At 41.9% G+C, this 14,558-nt stretch overlaps 1 protein-coding gene across 1 annotated transcript; it reads left to right on the forward strand.

The window, feature by feature from the left end:
* Positions 1-1,648: 1,648 nt before the first annotated feature.
* fbxo18 (F-box DNA helicase 1) lies at positions 1,649-13,141 on the forward strand. The gene is made up of 21 exons (XM_072673009.1): positions 1,649-1,860; positions 2,393-2,557; positions 3,899-4,467; positions 4,616-4,746; positions 5,805-5,940; positions 6,116-6,306; positions 6,600-6,674; positions 6,833-6,924; positions 7,227-7,395; positions 7,520-7,739; positions 7,961-8,048; positions 8,284-8,370; positions 8,508-8,644; positions 8,722-8,818; positions 8,926-9,089; positions 9,206-9,281; positions 9,462-9,665; positions 10,599-10,721; positions 11,381-11,493; positions 11,589-11,723; positions 11,824-13,141. The coding sequence occupies exons 1-21, from the start codon at positions 1,842-1,844 to the stop codon at positions 11,989-11,991; spliced, it is 3,159 nt and encodes a 1,052-aa protein (XP_072529110.1). The 5' UTR covers positions 1,649-1,841; the 3' UTR covers positions 11,992-13,141.
* The last annotated feature ends 1,417 nt before the right edge of the window (positions 13,142-14,558 follow it).

Consider the following 14,558-nt stretch of genomic DNA (forward strand, 5'->3'; position numbering starts at 1 on the left):
ATGGATAGAGCAAAAATATGGACTGAGGACTGGTTTTTAGAACCCCTGCCATAGAAGAAACATTGGTTCTCTAAGAACCTTGGTACCCCAAAAAATGGTGTTAGTGTTAGTATGAAGAACATTTCTAAAGGTTTGAACATCCCCACATTTAGTAAAGGTTAGAAAGCAGTCAAATGTTTTATAAGAATCCTATTTCTAAGTAGAAAATGAGCATTTATTTTCAGGAGTGTAAGGTTTTCTGGTGTCTACAACATTACTGGGAGAACTGTGTCTCACACATAATAAGTGTGCTTGGGGTAAATGGGTTTTCTGTAATATTGTAAGTACAGAGAAATGCTGTAGAACAATGACATTGTTATGCAGGGTAGTTCAATTTACTGTGGCACAGACACAGCAAATAGAGATAGAGTAGAAAGATGTTGGAGTATTTCTTAAAACCTTTTGTAAATCCTAAGCCTGGTCTAGTCTAGAATCCAGAGGGCATAACTTTAACATTACTCATACATGTGCAGAAGCATTTTCCATGTTAAACGTGTCACTGAGAACTTACAACTGAAAAAGGTGGATGTTTCTGGAGGCCTACAGCCCTGCAGAGTGTAGTGTAGCTGCAAGCTTACTTTTAGGGAGAGGGCAAATCCAGCAAATATCCAGCAATTAACACACCTACCAAACCCGACCTTACCTTAGGGTGTTCATAGTTTGGTTATCGAAAAATAAGAAACTGGGGACACACATTCGTCATGGTTTGGATGATGTATGCGTGGGCTTAAGGTAGACCTATGTTGACCATGGCAGTGTGTATGTGTGAGGGTAGGAGGGAGTTAAATAGATTTAAAAACATGCAATTATGTTATTTAACACTAATACATAAACTTATATTATATACATAAATTTATTATAATTTATATTACAACTCATGTGTTTTTTTATTTTCATACTAATGCAATATTTATATAAAATATATTATATATATATATATAAATAAAATAAAAGAGTCTGTTTATTTACATTTTAGGCTGTCAATCAGCTAAAGCAGTTTGGCCAATGGTTGCAGGTACATGTAGACCAATAGTGGCGGTGAGAAGGCGGGGCGTAAACATGCCTGTTTTAAGACGTAAAGTCGGCACACAGCAGGTGTGGCGACTGTAGAAGCAAACACTAACGTAAAAATCACAAAATTTACAAAATACTGGCAATTTTACACAATTTAAAAATCTAGAAATCCCTGCTGGATTTCAACTCCCAAAAAGTCACCTTAATTGACTGATAAGCTGTATCAGGTGCATTTAGGCAGGGAAATCATCTGTGACTATCTGTGACCCTCCATAACTACTGGACAGCCCTGATAATCTATAATTACATAATAAAAGTTGTAGTCTTGGTCCAACACAAAAGACTATTTGGCCTCAGAGCTAGGCAGACATTACCGCCATCTAGTGTTTTTACTTATTCAAAATTCAGCAAACAATTCAAGGTAAAAAGGACACTAATGAGATTTTTAAAAAATCGAAGAAATGTGCTTTGAATGATGTCTAAATCGGTATGTATTTATAATGTGATTTCTAGCACTGGAGTTTAATTTATGATTTGTCAGGTTTTGTAAACAAGGCTTTTACTGTGAAATAAATGCCGAGAATGGACCGGAAGTTTTCAAAGCGATAGACTCACCGTGAGGGAAGACCCTTCAAGAGACAGTTTAAATGGCTCTTTAACTTCGTAGATTTGACTTGTACGGCTTTATTTTCACAAAAACAACAATGGGATAACATGGTGGTCCTCATAAACCTTTTAAATCTGTGATATTATTCGTCAAGTGGGCTGTTTGTTGGATTTATTCAGCCATGGAGTCGGCCTTGAAAGGTGCTAACCTTACATATAGCTAATATCTACCTGTAGCTAGTTAGAGGCTGCGGTTCGGCTTCAGGACAGTAGTCAGGTACCAGTGCTAGGTACAGTGGGTTAATTAACTGGTATATCTAATTAGCTAGCTGCTCAAATGCTGTACAGGTGCGTGTCCAGATCCTCCGCCTATGAATGGGCTATACCACTGATTTATGTGTGGATCTGATACAGAGCTAGTGTCCAGTTACTACGGAGCCCCAGTAAGCATCAAGCTGGGAAAATAATAAAGTCGTTACCCTTCCTTCCTTTGATTTAATAAAATAATTCCCTCAGTTGAACTAAAGCGCTCAGTCTAAACTGAGGGAGAGATTTTTGTGGGGCTCTGTTTACTGCAGATGTGCAGGTGCTGTTAAAGAGACTGTAGTGTTGTGAATATGCAGATAGGAAAGTCATTTCTTAATTAAACATATGAACTTAATTAGCAGGTCTTTGCCATAGTGTTACATCAACCTACTCAATGTTTATTAATACTGTTTCTCTGATGATTTAGGCAAGGCCAAACGCAGGCACCTCAGCGCTTCAGAGTGCCATATTTTGAGCCAAAGCAGGACAGGCTGCCAGTCTATCACACAGCCTTTCATCGCCAGCTTTAACAACACTGACCCGAATCGTGGCCTACAACCAAGGACCCCCACTAAAAGAAGAAGAAGAAGAGGTACTTCACACTGATGGGTCTCAGTCCAGGTCCTGGGGGACCTCTGGTCTAAGCGGGTTATTTGAATCGGGTGTGTTGGGTGCAGGAAACTAGTGATTTAGGGTCATAGTTAGTTTCATACCAGACCTCATATTGACTGGACTGATAACAGTCTAGCACTAAACTGGAGGTATCCGGCTCTGGTCCATGAGGGTGGCATCTAGCTCCTCTCCTTCTCATGGACGAATGTGGGGAAAAATTGAGGGGTGGACAAGCAGTAACTGGAATAACAGGACAGCTGATTTGCTTCACTTGATGCTGATTACAAATGAGTCACGACATTGACCCTAATTCTCTTGGCAGGGAATCACATTTGCTACATGGGATCAGCCTGTTGACATTAATGTGGTCTTTATTCAGATTGAACCTCAAGAGCAAAGTACTAAGAATATATACACATCATTTCAAGCATAGCTGGATTCCTCCACACTGGAAATCCTCCCTGGGTTTTCCCAGGCTGAATGCACTTGGCTATTCCCTGCTCAAAGCAAGTTCATTGGGTGTATGAGAAAGCATCTCTTATGTCTTCTGGTAGTGAGACTGAGCAAGGCACCACAAAATCAGTGGCTGTTTATGGTTTTTGGAAGAAGCTGTGCTGTTAGAGCAGAGAAATCACAGAGAAGTCCAGCCTTCCCTGGCCTCATTGTCACTAGACCGTTGTTTCTCAAGCCTGCTTCTATAGTAACCATCTTTACTGCACACCGTAGCCTGATCGGACTCTCGAGTACCCTGGCAGTCTTTTTGTCCCCATCATCAGAAGATTGTAGTTCAGTCCTCAATGATGCTATAGCCGCCTGTGACCAGGAGAGAGTATAATTGACCTTACTTTCTAAGGATGTGTGGGATAGCTTGTCCAAAGCCCTTGCTAGTCTTTACCCTCCTGGCAGGGGCAGCCCTGTGTAATGGGGAGTCCAAGCTAGTGAGTGGGGAATAGAAATTGCTAAATGGGGGGGAAAGCCAAAAAGTATATTAAGACTATTATATTGATGACCCCTGCGTTGGTGCCATTACAAGTGTAATGCTACAGAAAACAACACAAGATGTGAGTCAGTAATGTCATATAACTGTTAACTTGTCTAAATGTATCTCGTAATTTAACCAGTATCAGCCTGGACCATGCTTTGATTGACAATTTTTGTGCTGTTTACATGATCTCAGCTATTTTTAGACTATAGGTCACACTCCTATTAAGCCCATGTAAACATAATTACTCTTCACATTGTCTGTGTTTCCATGTTCAAAACTGTGGCTGATTTAAATGTTTTAAAATAATCATTAAAATATGTTGGTTTTGTTTTGCAGCGACAGATGGTGATGGACAGCAGAGAGAAATTACCAGATTCTTCGCCTCAACAGGAATCCTCAGTAGCAGTCCCCAAAAAGGCAAAAATCATACGGTCAAGGCAGAGGATGAACAGATTAAAGACATGATACCCAAACAGGAGGATGAGGAAATGACAATAGACTACTTGGAAGGCATTACTGAGGACATGTTTGCGGATGATGAGGAGTTTGAGATGGGTTCAAGTCCTATAAAGAAAGAAGAAGAGGAGGAGGAGGAGGAGAGGATGGCAGCAGGGTGTAGCAGTTGCAGGTCTCCTTCAGTTCTCTCTGCTTTTAGGTCTGGACATTCTTATGTTGCTGTGAAGAAGGAGGAAGAAGAGGATGAAGAGTATCCAGTGGAAAGCCTCCCTGATGCCCACTACGGTCTGCTGGGATTAAATAGGGGGCTAGTCGTGCCCCAGGGTCACATTCAGGACCTGCCGGAAGAGATATTGAGTGTCATTTTTGCTCACCTGCCAGCAGAAGATCTCTACTGTCACGTCAGTCTGGTGTGCCAGCGCTGGAGAGACCTTGTCACAGATCCTAAGGTGTGGTTATTGTACCTCAGTGCTCTAATTCTAAAACTGCATAAGCACTAACTTTCTTGTTTAAGCAAAAAAAAATATATATACATATTGTCCCTAATTTAGGATGACCCCCCACCCCACATAACATTTGGCCTGTTTTCTGATCTAGTTTGTGCCGTGGAAAAAGCTATACTACAGGTATGAGAAGCAGGAGGAAGAGGCAGTGAAAGAGGTGAAGGCCCTCCTTGAGGACAATCACATAACCAAAGCTGATGATGTGTGTTTGGTGAACATGGTGAGGTAAGACTCAAGATGCCCCTCAGAGATGCCTCTTTAAAGCTCAGCAACTGCACCGTAAAAGTTACCCTTTCATGCTTGTAGCAAGTGACGTAGTTTAGGCTTGCTTTTCATGAGGACTTATGATTAAATGCTCAGAGTGTGGTTTTAAGGATTTGGAGTGTTTAGCAGTTAAGAGCTTAAGAGTCATACAGTCCTTTAGTTTGATATAGAGCTGTCACATCTTAAAGAACCACATGAATGATTAAAGGGCCTCCTGTCATGGAAAACTGAATTCCTGGCTTTGTTGAAATAAAGAAGTTTGAAGTAACATGTAAACACTACAATCACTCCATAGTCTGAAACACTCCATAGTCTATGGAAACTGCAAAATCAGCCTGTTTTTAATTCAGCGTTTCTGTGATGTCATGCAAACCGACTCTGCTGACACTACAGTCCAAGGATCACAAGTTTGAATCTCGGGTCATGCCGCTTCGCCATCAGCAGCTGTAGCCAGAGAGAGCACAATTAACCATGCGTACTCTGTGTGGGTAGATGGAGCACTCTTCCCTCATCACTTCCATTGTGATGCTAGCCGGCACAGGCATCTGTTGGCTGATTTATCAGAGCTGGGGATGTGTCGCTTTCCTCCGAGCGTGTTGACTGCCTATTGGTGATGATTTGGTCAAAGTTCGAACAGTGACAGTAATTGACTTTACATGTATCGGAGGAACCATGTGCTTGTCCTCACTGTCCTATTGTCGGGAGTATTTAAAGTGATGGGTAGAGTCCTAGTTAGTGGACTAGTAGTCCTAGTTAGTCAATTCAGGACAACCAATCAGAACAGGGCTAATTTATCTAATATAACAGAAACAGTCGGCCTAAATCTAAGAGATACAATTAGAGGTTGGAAAAAAGTTATGTCAGAATTAATTATGAGCTTTTTTGTTCATAACACAAAATTGCATAATCATGTCGGATATAGATCCTTAATTGTTTTGTTTTTTTTTGTACCTGGTTTCAGGGTTCTTTACATTCCTCAAAATATGACTAACCCACAGATGGCTATGCTTTAATTGCAGGTACATGTCTCAGTTTAAACATAGCAGACGGGTGAACGTGAAGGACATTTTGATGTGCGTGAAAGGCCATCGGCTCTACGTCCAGGCAGAGGCCTGTATGAAGCATAGGCTACCTGACATAGAGACTGTTGATGGGGTATGTAGCAGCAAAAGTGCTAGAAAAAAAGATTCCTTATATATTAATGGAGTATGTATTTATATATTTTGCCATATTTAATCTGTGGTATAGGAGCAAAGTTTGCAGCTATGATGATGATGATGATGATTATTTGCTCAAAACAAACGTTTAACAAATATTTCTTGCGCTGTAGGAACCAAATCCATGGTCTGTCATGGCCCTGATGCTGATCCTGGCAGATGGGGTAAAAGATGTCTTGGACCTGGTGGTTCTCTTGCGTACGTCTGGATGTTTGCTGACCCCATGTGGGGTCTCTGAGTACCTGTGGGCAGTGGCCACCCTGCTGCTTGCCATGAGAAATGCCAACATAACCATCAGTAACAGGTAAGGTCCTCCATAGCCAAGAAAGAGCAACACCTGAGCAACTGTGGGGAAAGAGTTGATGCTCAAAGATGCTTAAACCAAGACAGAGTGCACACCTTAGGCAGCTAAGAGGGTGTGACAGAGGGTTGTGTTAGGTCATCATGTAATGGCCAGTCTGTGACCAAATATATTGTGCATTGTGTGGGATGTTAAAAAAAAAATCAAGTAAATATGAACTGGAATTGTGTAAATATGCATTGATTTACCTACCTCAATGACTCACCTTAAGTCCAGCTGTTTCATCTTTTTCTAAGGTGGCACTACAATATTTACTATGTGCTGCACCTGATGGAGAATGCACCACCGCCTCAGAGTCCTGGGGACGGCAGGTAAGTGGCCTTACAAATTCAGAAAATGTTCCATTTACACCACTGGGCCTGAAGTACCTAACTTGCAATATAGGCTTATGCGCACCAATTAGCATTATGCCAACCGTGAAAGTGTGAAGTGTTAGCTTTACTTAATTGCGTTCTGTCTCCATATTCAGTGAAAAGCAGATTCAAGTCACTCATGAACAGCAGCAAATTCTCAACCATGATATCCAGAGAGACCACGTTGTCAAAATCATGGCCTTTGCCGGTAAGAACAGTGGTGTTCATGCTATTTTTGTTCGTCAGGCAGACCAGTAATCAAGCTTAAACAGCTAGCACACACACACACAAAATGAGCAGAGGAACCAGTGATTTACTAGTGTTACCATTTTAAAACCTTGCCACAAAAGGTCCCTGCTTTAAATGTTTACGGTTATGGTTCAAACAAATGTGACCGTATGCACAGGCACAGACATTACTGACATGGTAGCTGTTCAATGACAGTATTTTTTTGAGAGCCAGTTCATCCTAGCATAAGTTGTCTATACATAACATTGTAATTTGTCCCAGGCACTGGAAAGACCACCACACTTGTCAAGTACGCCCAACAAAGGCCAACCCTGCGCTTTCTTTATGTGTCCTTCAACAAATCGGTAGCAACGCAGGCCAACCGCAGCTTCCCTAGCAATGTAGAATGCAGCACCATTCACTCTATGGCCTTCAAAGCTATTGGTCACAGGTCAGTAGCTAAATATCTCCCTACATAGTATATAGTATACAGTTCACTCACTCTGACAAGTGATTAAGTTTTTTACCTGCTCTGGTGATCCACTGGTTATCGTAGTGTGTGTTCTTATCCTTAGGTACAGGAGGCTGAACAAGCTGTGTAACAATGTGCAGCCGTTTACAGTGGCCTGGAAGCTGCCTGAGGGCCGTGGAGGTTACGTCAATGCCAAGGTGGTGACGCAGACCATCAACAACTTCTGTGCCTCCACCGATGAGCACATAGGCACCCAGCATGTCCCATGTGTGTACAAAAACACCCACGGGCGTGAGGAACGCCCAGATGAAAGCAAAAAGAAGGTAACGCAAAGACCTTCACGTTTAGACACAACTTGGGGCAGTAGCTTATGTGTTTATTAAGGTTTTACAACTCCTCCAAACCACTGAAAATGCTGCAATTGTTCTTCACACATACTTTTTGTAAATCTAGGAGGCAACTGGGTTGAGGTGGGTGTGTTGATGTGGTGGAAAGTACAGTTCAGCTTTTGTAACCTGATGTTGTGATGTCTGGCTCTCTCCAGCTGTTTGTAGGTGATGCACAGGACATCTGGAGGAAAATGATCGAACTGGAGCCCACCAAGGAAATGGCATATCACATGACCCATGATGGTTGGCTTAGTGCAGTTCATTAAATCCTTTTATATTTATTTATTTATTTATTTTGTATAAAAAGGTACAAAAAGGAAAACACAGTTGTATGGGGAAGTTTGAACACCCCTGCATACGACAGTGCGTAATCTGTTTATTGAAAAATCTGAATTAATATTCACATTCAATTCTCAACCCATAGCTCCGTAGACATGTGATGATTGCTGCCTTGTGTAATGGGAGTCTGTGTCTGCAGGTTATCTCAAACTGTGGCAGATGCATAAGCCTGTGATGGACGGCTATGATGTCATCTTCATTGATGAGGCTCAAGATTGCACTCCAGGTAGAGCATCCCCAACTTCACTCTGCTCCTTCTGTTCTTATAGATCGTGTTATCCCTATGTCTGTGAGTGTAATTTGCTGAGTGTGTGTGTATGTGTATGTGTGTGTGTGTGTGTGTGTGTGTTTGTCACTTTTCAGTCATCATGGACATCATGCTTTCCCAAAACTGTGGAAAGATCCTGGTTGGGGATCCCCATCAGCAGATATACACTTTCAGAGGAGCTGTCAATGCATTAGTTGCTGTTCCACACACACACATCTACTATCTAACCCAGGTAAACGAGCACAGTGCATTAGTAGTTAGGCCCAAAATTAAATAAAAATAAATATTAAATGTTTTTGGCTAATGTAGAGTTTCAGGTTTGGCTCTGAGATTGCTTACATTGGCGCCACAGTACTAGAGGTTTGCAAAAAAGTGAAGAAGATCTTGGTTGGTGGACGCCAGGATGGTAAGTATCATGTTAACAGGTTTTGAAGTGTGTATATTGGTGGATACGAATGGCTAATTGTTTGTATATAAATTTATGGTTGTGTGTGTTCATGTGTGCTTCTTTAGGGAGTGTGAGAGGAGAGGACGGAGAGACATTGGAGTCTATTAAACAGGCTGCAAAGCAGGTCCCAGGGAAGGTGGCCATTTTGTGCCGGTGTAATGTGACCGTCTTTTGTGAAGCAGTGCGTCTAACTGATGCCAACTCCAGCTGCAAGATCCACATTGTCGGAGTGAGTTTGTTGAACACTAGCTGTAAAAACTGTCTTGTCGGATGTGTATGCGATTGGATCAACAATACCAAAATCATGATGTGAACTGTTCTATAGATTCATTCACTGTATTTCAGGGAGTTGACAGTTTTGGGCTGAAGAAAATCCTGGATATCTGGGTTCTGATGCAGACAGAAGATAAACGCAGGAGGGGTTAGTTATTATTAATTCTTTTCTCTTTTTTCCCCCCAGGTTAATAGTTTGTGAGACAAAGGATTGTGAATCACCATACATTAATGCATGTTGTGCCAAACATGAGTCTTATACCATAATTACCATGTTCCATTTCTATGTGGCAGTTTTAAAATGTTTCAATTTGGACTTCATTCGCAGAAAACCTGAGGATTATGGATGCGTTCATACGGTCATTCTGCAAAGATAAGCTGGGGGGTTATGTAGGCCTGAAGAGGTACGCCTCACACACGGAAGACCGTGAGCTGGAGGCCAAGCTCTCTGTGGTGGAGAAATACAACGCACGCATTCCTGAGCTGGTGGAGCGCATCTACAACTGTGCCCAAAAAAGCCCACACTATGCAGGTCAGCTCCTGAGAACGAAATCCATATTTCAACGACTAAGTAAAAAGGGCCAAGTAAATGGAGTGAGCATCTGATATCTGCTCCATTCCGTGGCTTTAGTCTCAGCTCCACTTTTGCAAAGGCCTTGCATACTAAATGGCATAGCAACAAGGCCTGGTTCATGTAGCACTCCAGCTTCCTTTAACAAGGAGAGAGGCGGGCTAAGACGCTGCGACTATGTCCCAAGGATTGCAGGTTCTAATCCTGGGTCATGCTTCCTGACATTAGCTCGAGAGAGTTGGCCTTATTCTCTCTGTGTGGGTTCTCTCTCTCTCCCTCTCCCTTTCCCTCTGTTACCCACCCACCCTCCCTCTCCTCCCACATCACTTCAGTGTTATGCTGTCCAGCACGGGCGTCTGCTAGCCGATGCATTACAGCTGGGTACTCGGCCCATGAGCACGTTGGTTGCCTGGTGGCGCCCGGGGGCATGTCGGGAACATTACAAGTAGTGTGCTCGTCAGGGGTGCTGCCAGGGGTTATGGGTCCCATGCAAGGATATTACACTGGGCCCCACAACTCAAACAATTCTGGCAAAATACTGAATTAACATTTTTAAGGCCCCTGTTAGTATCAGGCCCTTTAAATCGGTTTGTTTTGCTCTTCAGTATCAACACCACCATATTCTCTTAAAATGGTTCATCTAGTGAGGCTTGAAATTGGTACATTTACATTTTAGCTCTGTTTTGCTAATGGGGGACTTCCACAACAGACGACACAACAGTGAGGTTCATGGTTTGTCACTTCTATGTACCTTAAAAAAAAAAATGGGTGGATGGGTATTGTTTCTAAATGCACTCACATGTTACAACAGGTTACTACCTCAACCCAGTTTGTAAAACTGAGAAACACAAACACAACTCACTATCTTCTCTCCCTCTGTGACTGGCCTTCTAGATTATATCCTGGGCACGGTGCATAAGGCCAAGGGCATGGAATTTGACACGGTGGTCGTGGCGGACGACTTCATAAAAGTGCCCTGTTCCCGGCACAACCTGCAGAGAATGAATATAAGCCCTGGTTAGTAGTGTTTTTGTTTGTGCTTTAGGTATATGGTTTGCATTATAGAGCACTGCTGGTTGTTTTAAGGCTGAATTAGGCTTCTGTGTCTGTGACTCTATGTGCAGATGTTTGTAGAGGAATTTGCCAACATACTTGCACGTACTGTGAGCCTCTGCACAAGGGGGCAGTATGCAAACCCGGTTGAATATTGTTTGGGTCCAGCATGTCGCTGCTGACTGTCATTTAGGGGCGTTTCTATTGGTCAGTTCATTTTAAAGTAGTAATGCCAAGTATAATGAGCAACTGCCAGATCCAATTTATGTGAAAATATGAAAAATATCCTCTATGATCTACATTTACCCATGAATCCCTTTTTTGTGGTCTGACACAAAAATATACATTTTGTACAAGTCAGCCTTTTTAAAGTCCCCTTTGTTAGTCATCATTTTTGTTTTTTGATATTGATGCACATCGGATAAATCCAGATGCACTGGCACTATAAATCTGGACTTTCCGTAACTGTCAAAGACAGATGTAGGCATTGGCTGACTGTAGCATATTTGTACCTTAGCAGTGCTTCTGTGTCCAAACATTTGTTCCAATTCATAGCCTATAGTTTGTTTTATTTCTGCTATTAAATGTGAAGGAACGTGCATTCTGACTTGGCCTGTCTTTAGGTATTAGGAGTGCTGATGGCGATGAATGGAACCTGCTGTACGTGGCCGTGACTCGAGCCAAGAGAGTGCTGTACATCACCAAGAGTATTTGCAATATTCTCACGCTTGCAGGAGTGAGTACCCTTTTTCCTTCCGAGTCAGTCTGACTCGATCAAGCCATTCTGGAAGTCCTCTGAGCCTCTCTCTCTCTCTCTCTCTCTCGTTGTAGGAATACTGCTTGAGGTCTGAGTTGAGCAGCACTATTTTGAATAAGAACGAGTTTGTCCGATGCAGTACCAGAGAGTGCCTCAACCACATAACCAAGGAGTTGCCCCTCAGCATATGCAAGATCCCTGTGAGACATGTAAGTTTCTGCTATGCTGTTTAAAAGGGCTCAGGTGTGGCCACGTGTGTGTTTATGCTGCTTTCCTGCAGACGAGTTAACACAATTACATGTGTTTCAGATGGACAGCATGGAGGAGGGAGGTGTTCTCTGTGCCACTTGTGTGGAGCAGCGTGTAGGTCCTGTGGCATTTCTGCTTTCCCAGCCTGAGAAGGTCAGGAATATGTATTATGCCGAGGAACGGCTTGAACTGCCCATCAACATCTCAATGCTACTGGCTCTGCTCTAAAAGCACTAATAAACACATTCTTAGCTATGTTGTTTTTAAATACAGTGTTTTGTGTGTACTTATATGTACATGTAATTGTACATTTGATTTGGACCTTAATTGGGTTATAATCTTGAACATTGTACTGGAGCAGGGGTCACTGAGCTTATCCATAAAGAGCTGGTGTGGCTGCAGGTTTTCTTTCCAGTCAAGCAGGAGCACACCCTTAACCAATTGCTTAAAGACTGAGATTTTATGATTAAAAAAGCAGAATCAGGTGGGTTTTTTTTTTAATGAAACCCTGCAGCCACTCCAGCCCTTTGTGGATAATATTGGTTTCCCCTGGACTCAAGGTGCTAATTTTTTCAGAGGCAGATAGGTTTATCCACCATATCTGTTTGTTTACGGTATTTATCCATCATATAATTTCTCTTATAAGCAAGAGAAATATAAGCTTATAAACCCTTACCCCTTACAGGGGGAAGTAATGTCACTGTTTTAGTTGGTAAGCCTCATGGCAGCAAGCAGCTACATCAGAGGGCACCTCCTTACAGCAGAGTCTGCAGTGTTACTTTGGTATACCTACATTTCTCAATATGATTTTGAGAAATTAGACTTGTTTGTAATGTGTGAGTTCAGCCTGCTACCTTAAAGGAAAGGGTTATTTGGAACCAGATCATGGTCTTGTGTAATTCTGTAAATTTTTTTTAACCTGTAAACAATTCCTTAAAGTATGTTTATACTAAATATAGGATGTTGTTGATGTCTGTGATCCTGTAAAAATACATATCTATAAAAACATTTTGCTGTGCCACTGTAGATGAAAATTAATAGCATTATTACGCAGCCAGGTTTCTGTAACTACCACATTAATGGCAGTTCGTGCAGTAGGTTGTTACTGTTATCATTGTGTTATGCCATTCTCCAATACAGGCAGCCTTATCTCCATCAGTATGAAGTTACACGCAAATGCTCAGGGAACATTATAGTCCAGTGGGCCTTTCAGCTCTATATTGCCTGTCAGTATAAATGCAGGCCTAACTTTTGCACGAAATACTTTGCACAGTGTAGATACGGCTTTGTGCGTGTCTGGTTTTTGTTTTTATTTTTTATTTATGTGGTTTTGAAAATATGTGAATACATGGATGAGGATGAGCTTCTAAATATACAAAATGAGTAAAGATTTTTTACTCAAAGAGAAGTGTGTGTTTGTCTTGTGAATTACAAAAAAAAAGGATAAATTTGTAGTCATTTTTCCCTTTTTCTCCCAATTTGGTTCTGCCAGTTAACTCACTGGTACAGAACTCCCTGTAACACTAGTAACTTAACCGACACTAGAACTTAAAACGTGTCTTCTGAAACATGCTGGGTCCCCAGCACCACTGCACCAGCTAACAGAGGTCTGTGCTGCTTAATACATCACTTAAGAGTGATGAGACAAGAAAGCACCATCTACCTACCCGGAGAAAACACGGGCAGTTGTGCTCTGGTAACACCCCAGAAAAAGTTATTTGATAGAAAATTAAAATAAACCAGTCCTGGACAAAAATTTGTTTAAACAGATAACCCCAAAGATTCAATTGAGTATGAAAAATAAAAGTAAGGGTTCCTGATCTGAAGCACAGCACATCATCTGTCAAACATGGTGGAGACAGTGTTCTGGCATGAGGATGGATGGCTGTCGATGGTACTGGTTCACTGGTGTTAATTAATGATGTGACTGCTGACAGAAGTGTATAGAGCAGTACTTTTTATAGAGCCCAGATTCAGTCAACTGCTGCAAAACTGTTAGGGTGGTACTTAACAGTAGGCTACAGATGGAGAATATCTCAAGTGCTAATTAAGGCAAAGAAATGATGTACATAAATGGCAAAGTCAGTCACCTGACCTGAACCCAACTGAGGTGACTCTTATCGATCATTTATAAATAGTTCTGATCAGAGGAGGAGAGTCTGTGAGTCTTGGTTCCTCCTAATATTTCTTCCTCCAGCTCCAAGGGAGTTTTTCCTTGCCACCGTCGCCTTTGGTTTGCTCACCGGGGGTCTTAGGTTTTCAAGTCTTCTTATGTTGCTGATTAAAAAAAAAAAACGCTATACAAATACATTTGATTTGACTTACCTTTCACGTACTGTAGACAAAAGTGATAGCTGAAAACTGAAAGGCCCACAAACAAACAACTGTGAGAAGCTGCAGTAAAGGCCTGGCAAAACCTCTCAGGGAAGGAGGTCCCAGACTTCAGGCAGCCATCGACTTCAAAGGGTTTACATACAAGTATTAGAAATAACCAGTTTCACTATTTACTGTAGAACCTGTGAAAACGGAGGGATTGTAGAAATGACTGAAATGCAAAATATTTGTTAAACCTCTAAAAATTCAACACTTTAATCACATCTTGAATCCACTGTGTTCAAAAACAATCACTGTCCAAATACTTATGGACCCAGCTGTACTGACCATGAGTCTGGGTAAACGAGAGACCACCCAGGATAAGATATCTTCTCTTGTTGTCTCTTCCTGGTCAAATCTGATGTAAACACATCTATCCAACCTGGTGGGAACTTTCCTCTGGAGGACTGCAGTACCCTGAA

The sequence above is a fragment of the Salminus brasiliensis genome, chromosome 2 (assembly GCF_030463535.1).
Source record: "Salminus brasiliensis chromosome 2, fSalBra1.hap2, whole genome shotgun sequence".
NCBI classification, from domain to species: Eukaryota; Metazoa; Chordata; class Actinopteri; order Characiformes; family Bryconidae; genus Salminus; species Salminus brasiliensis.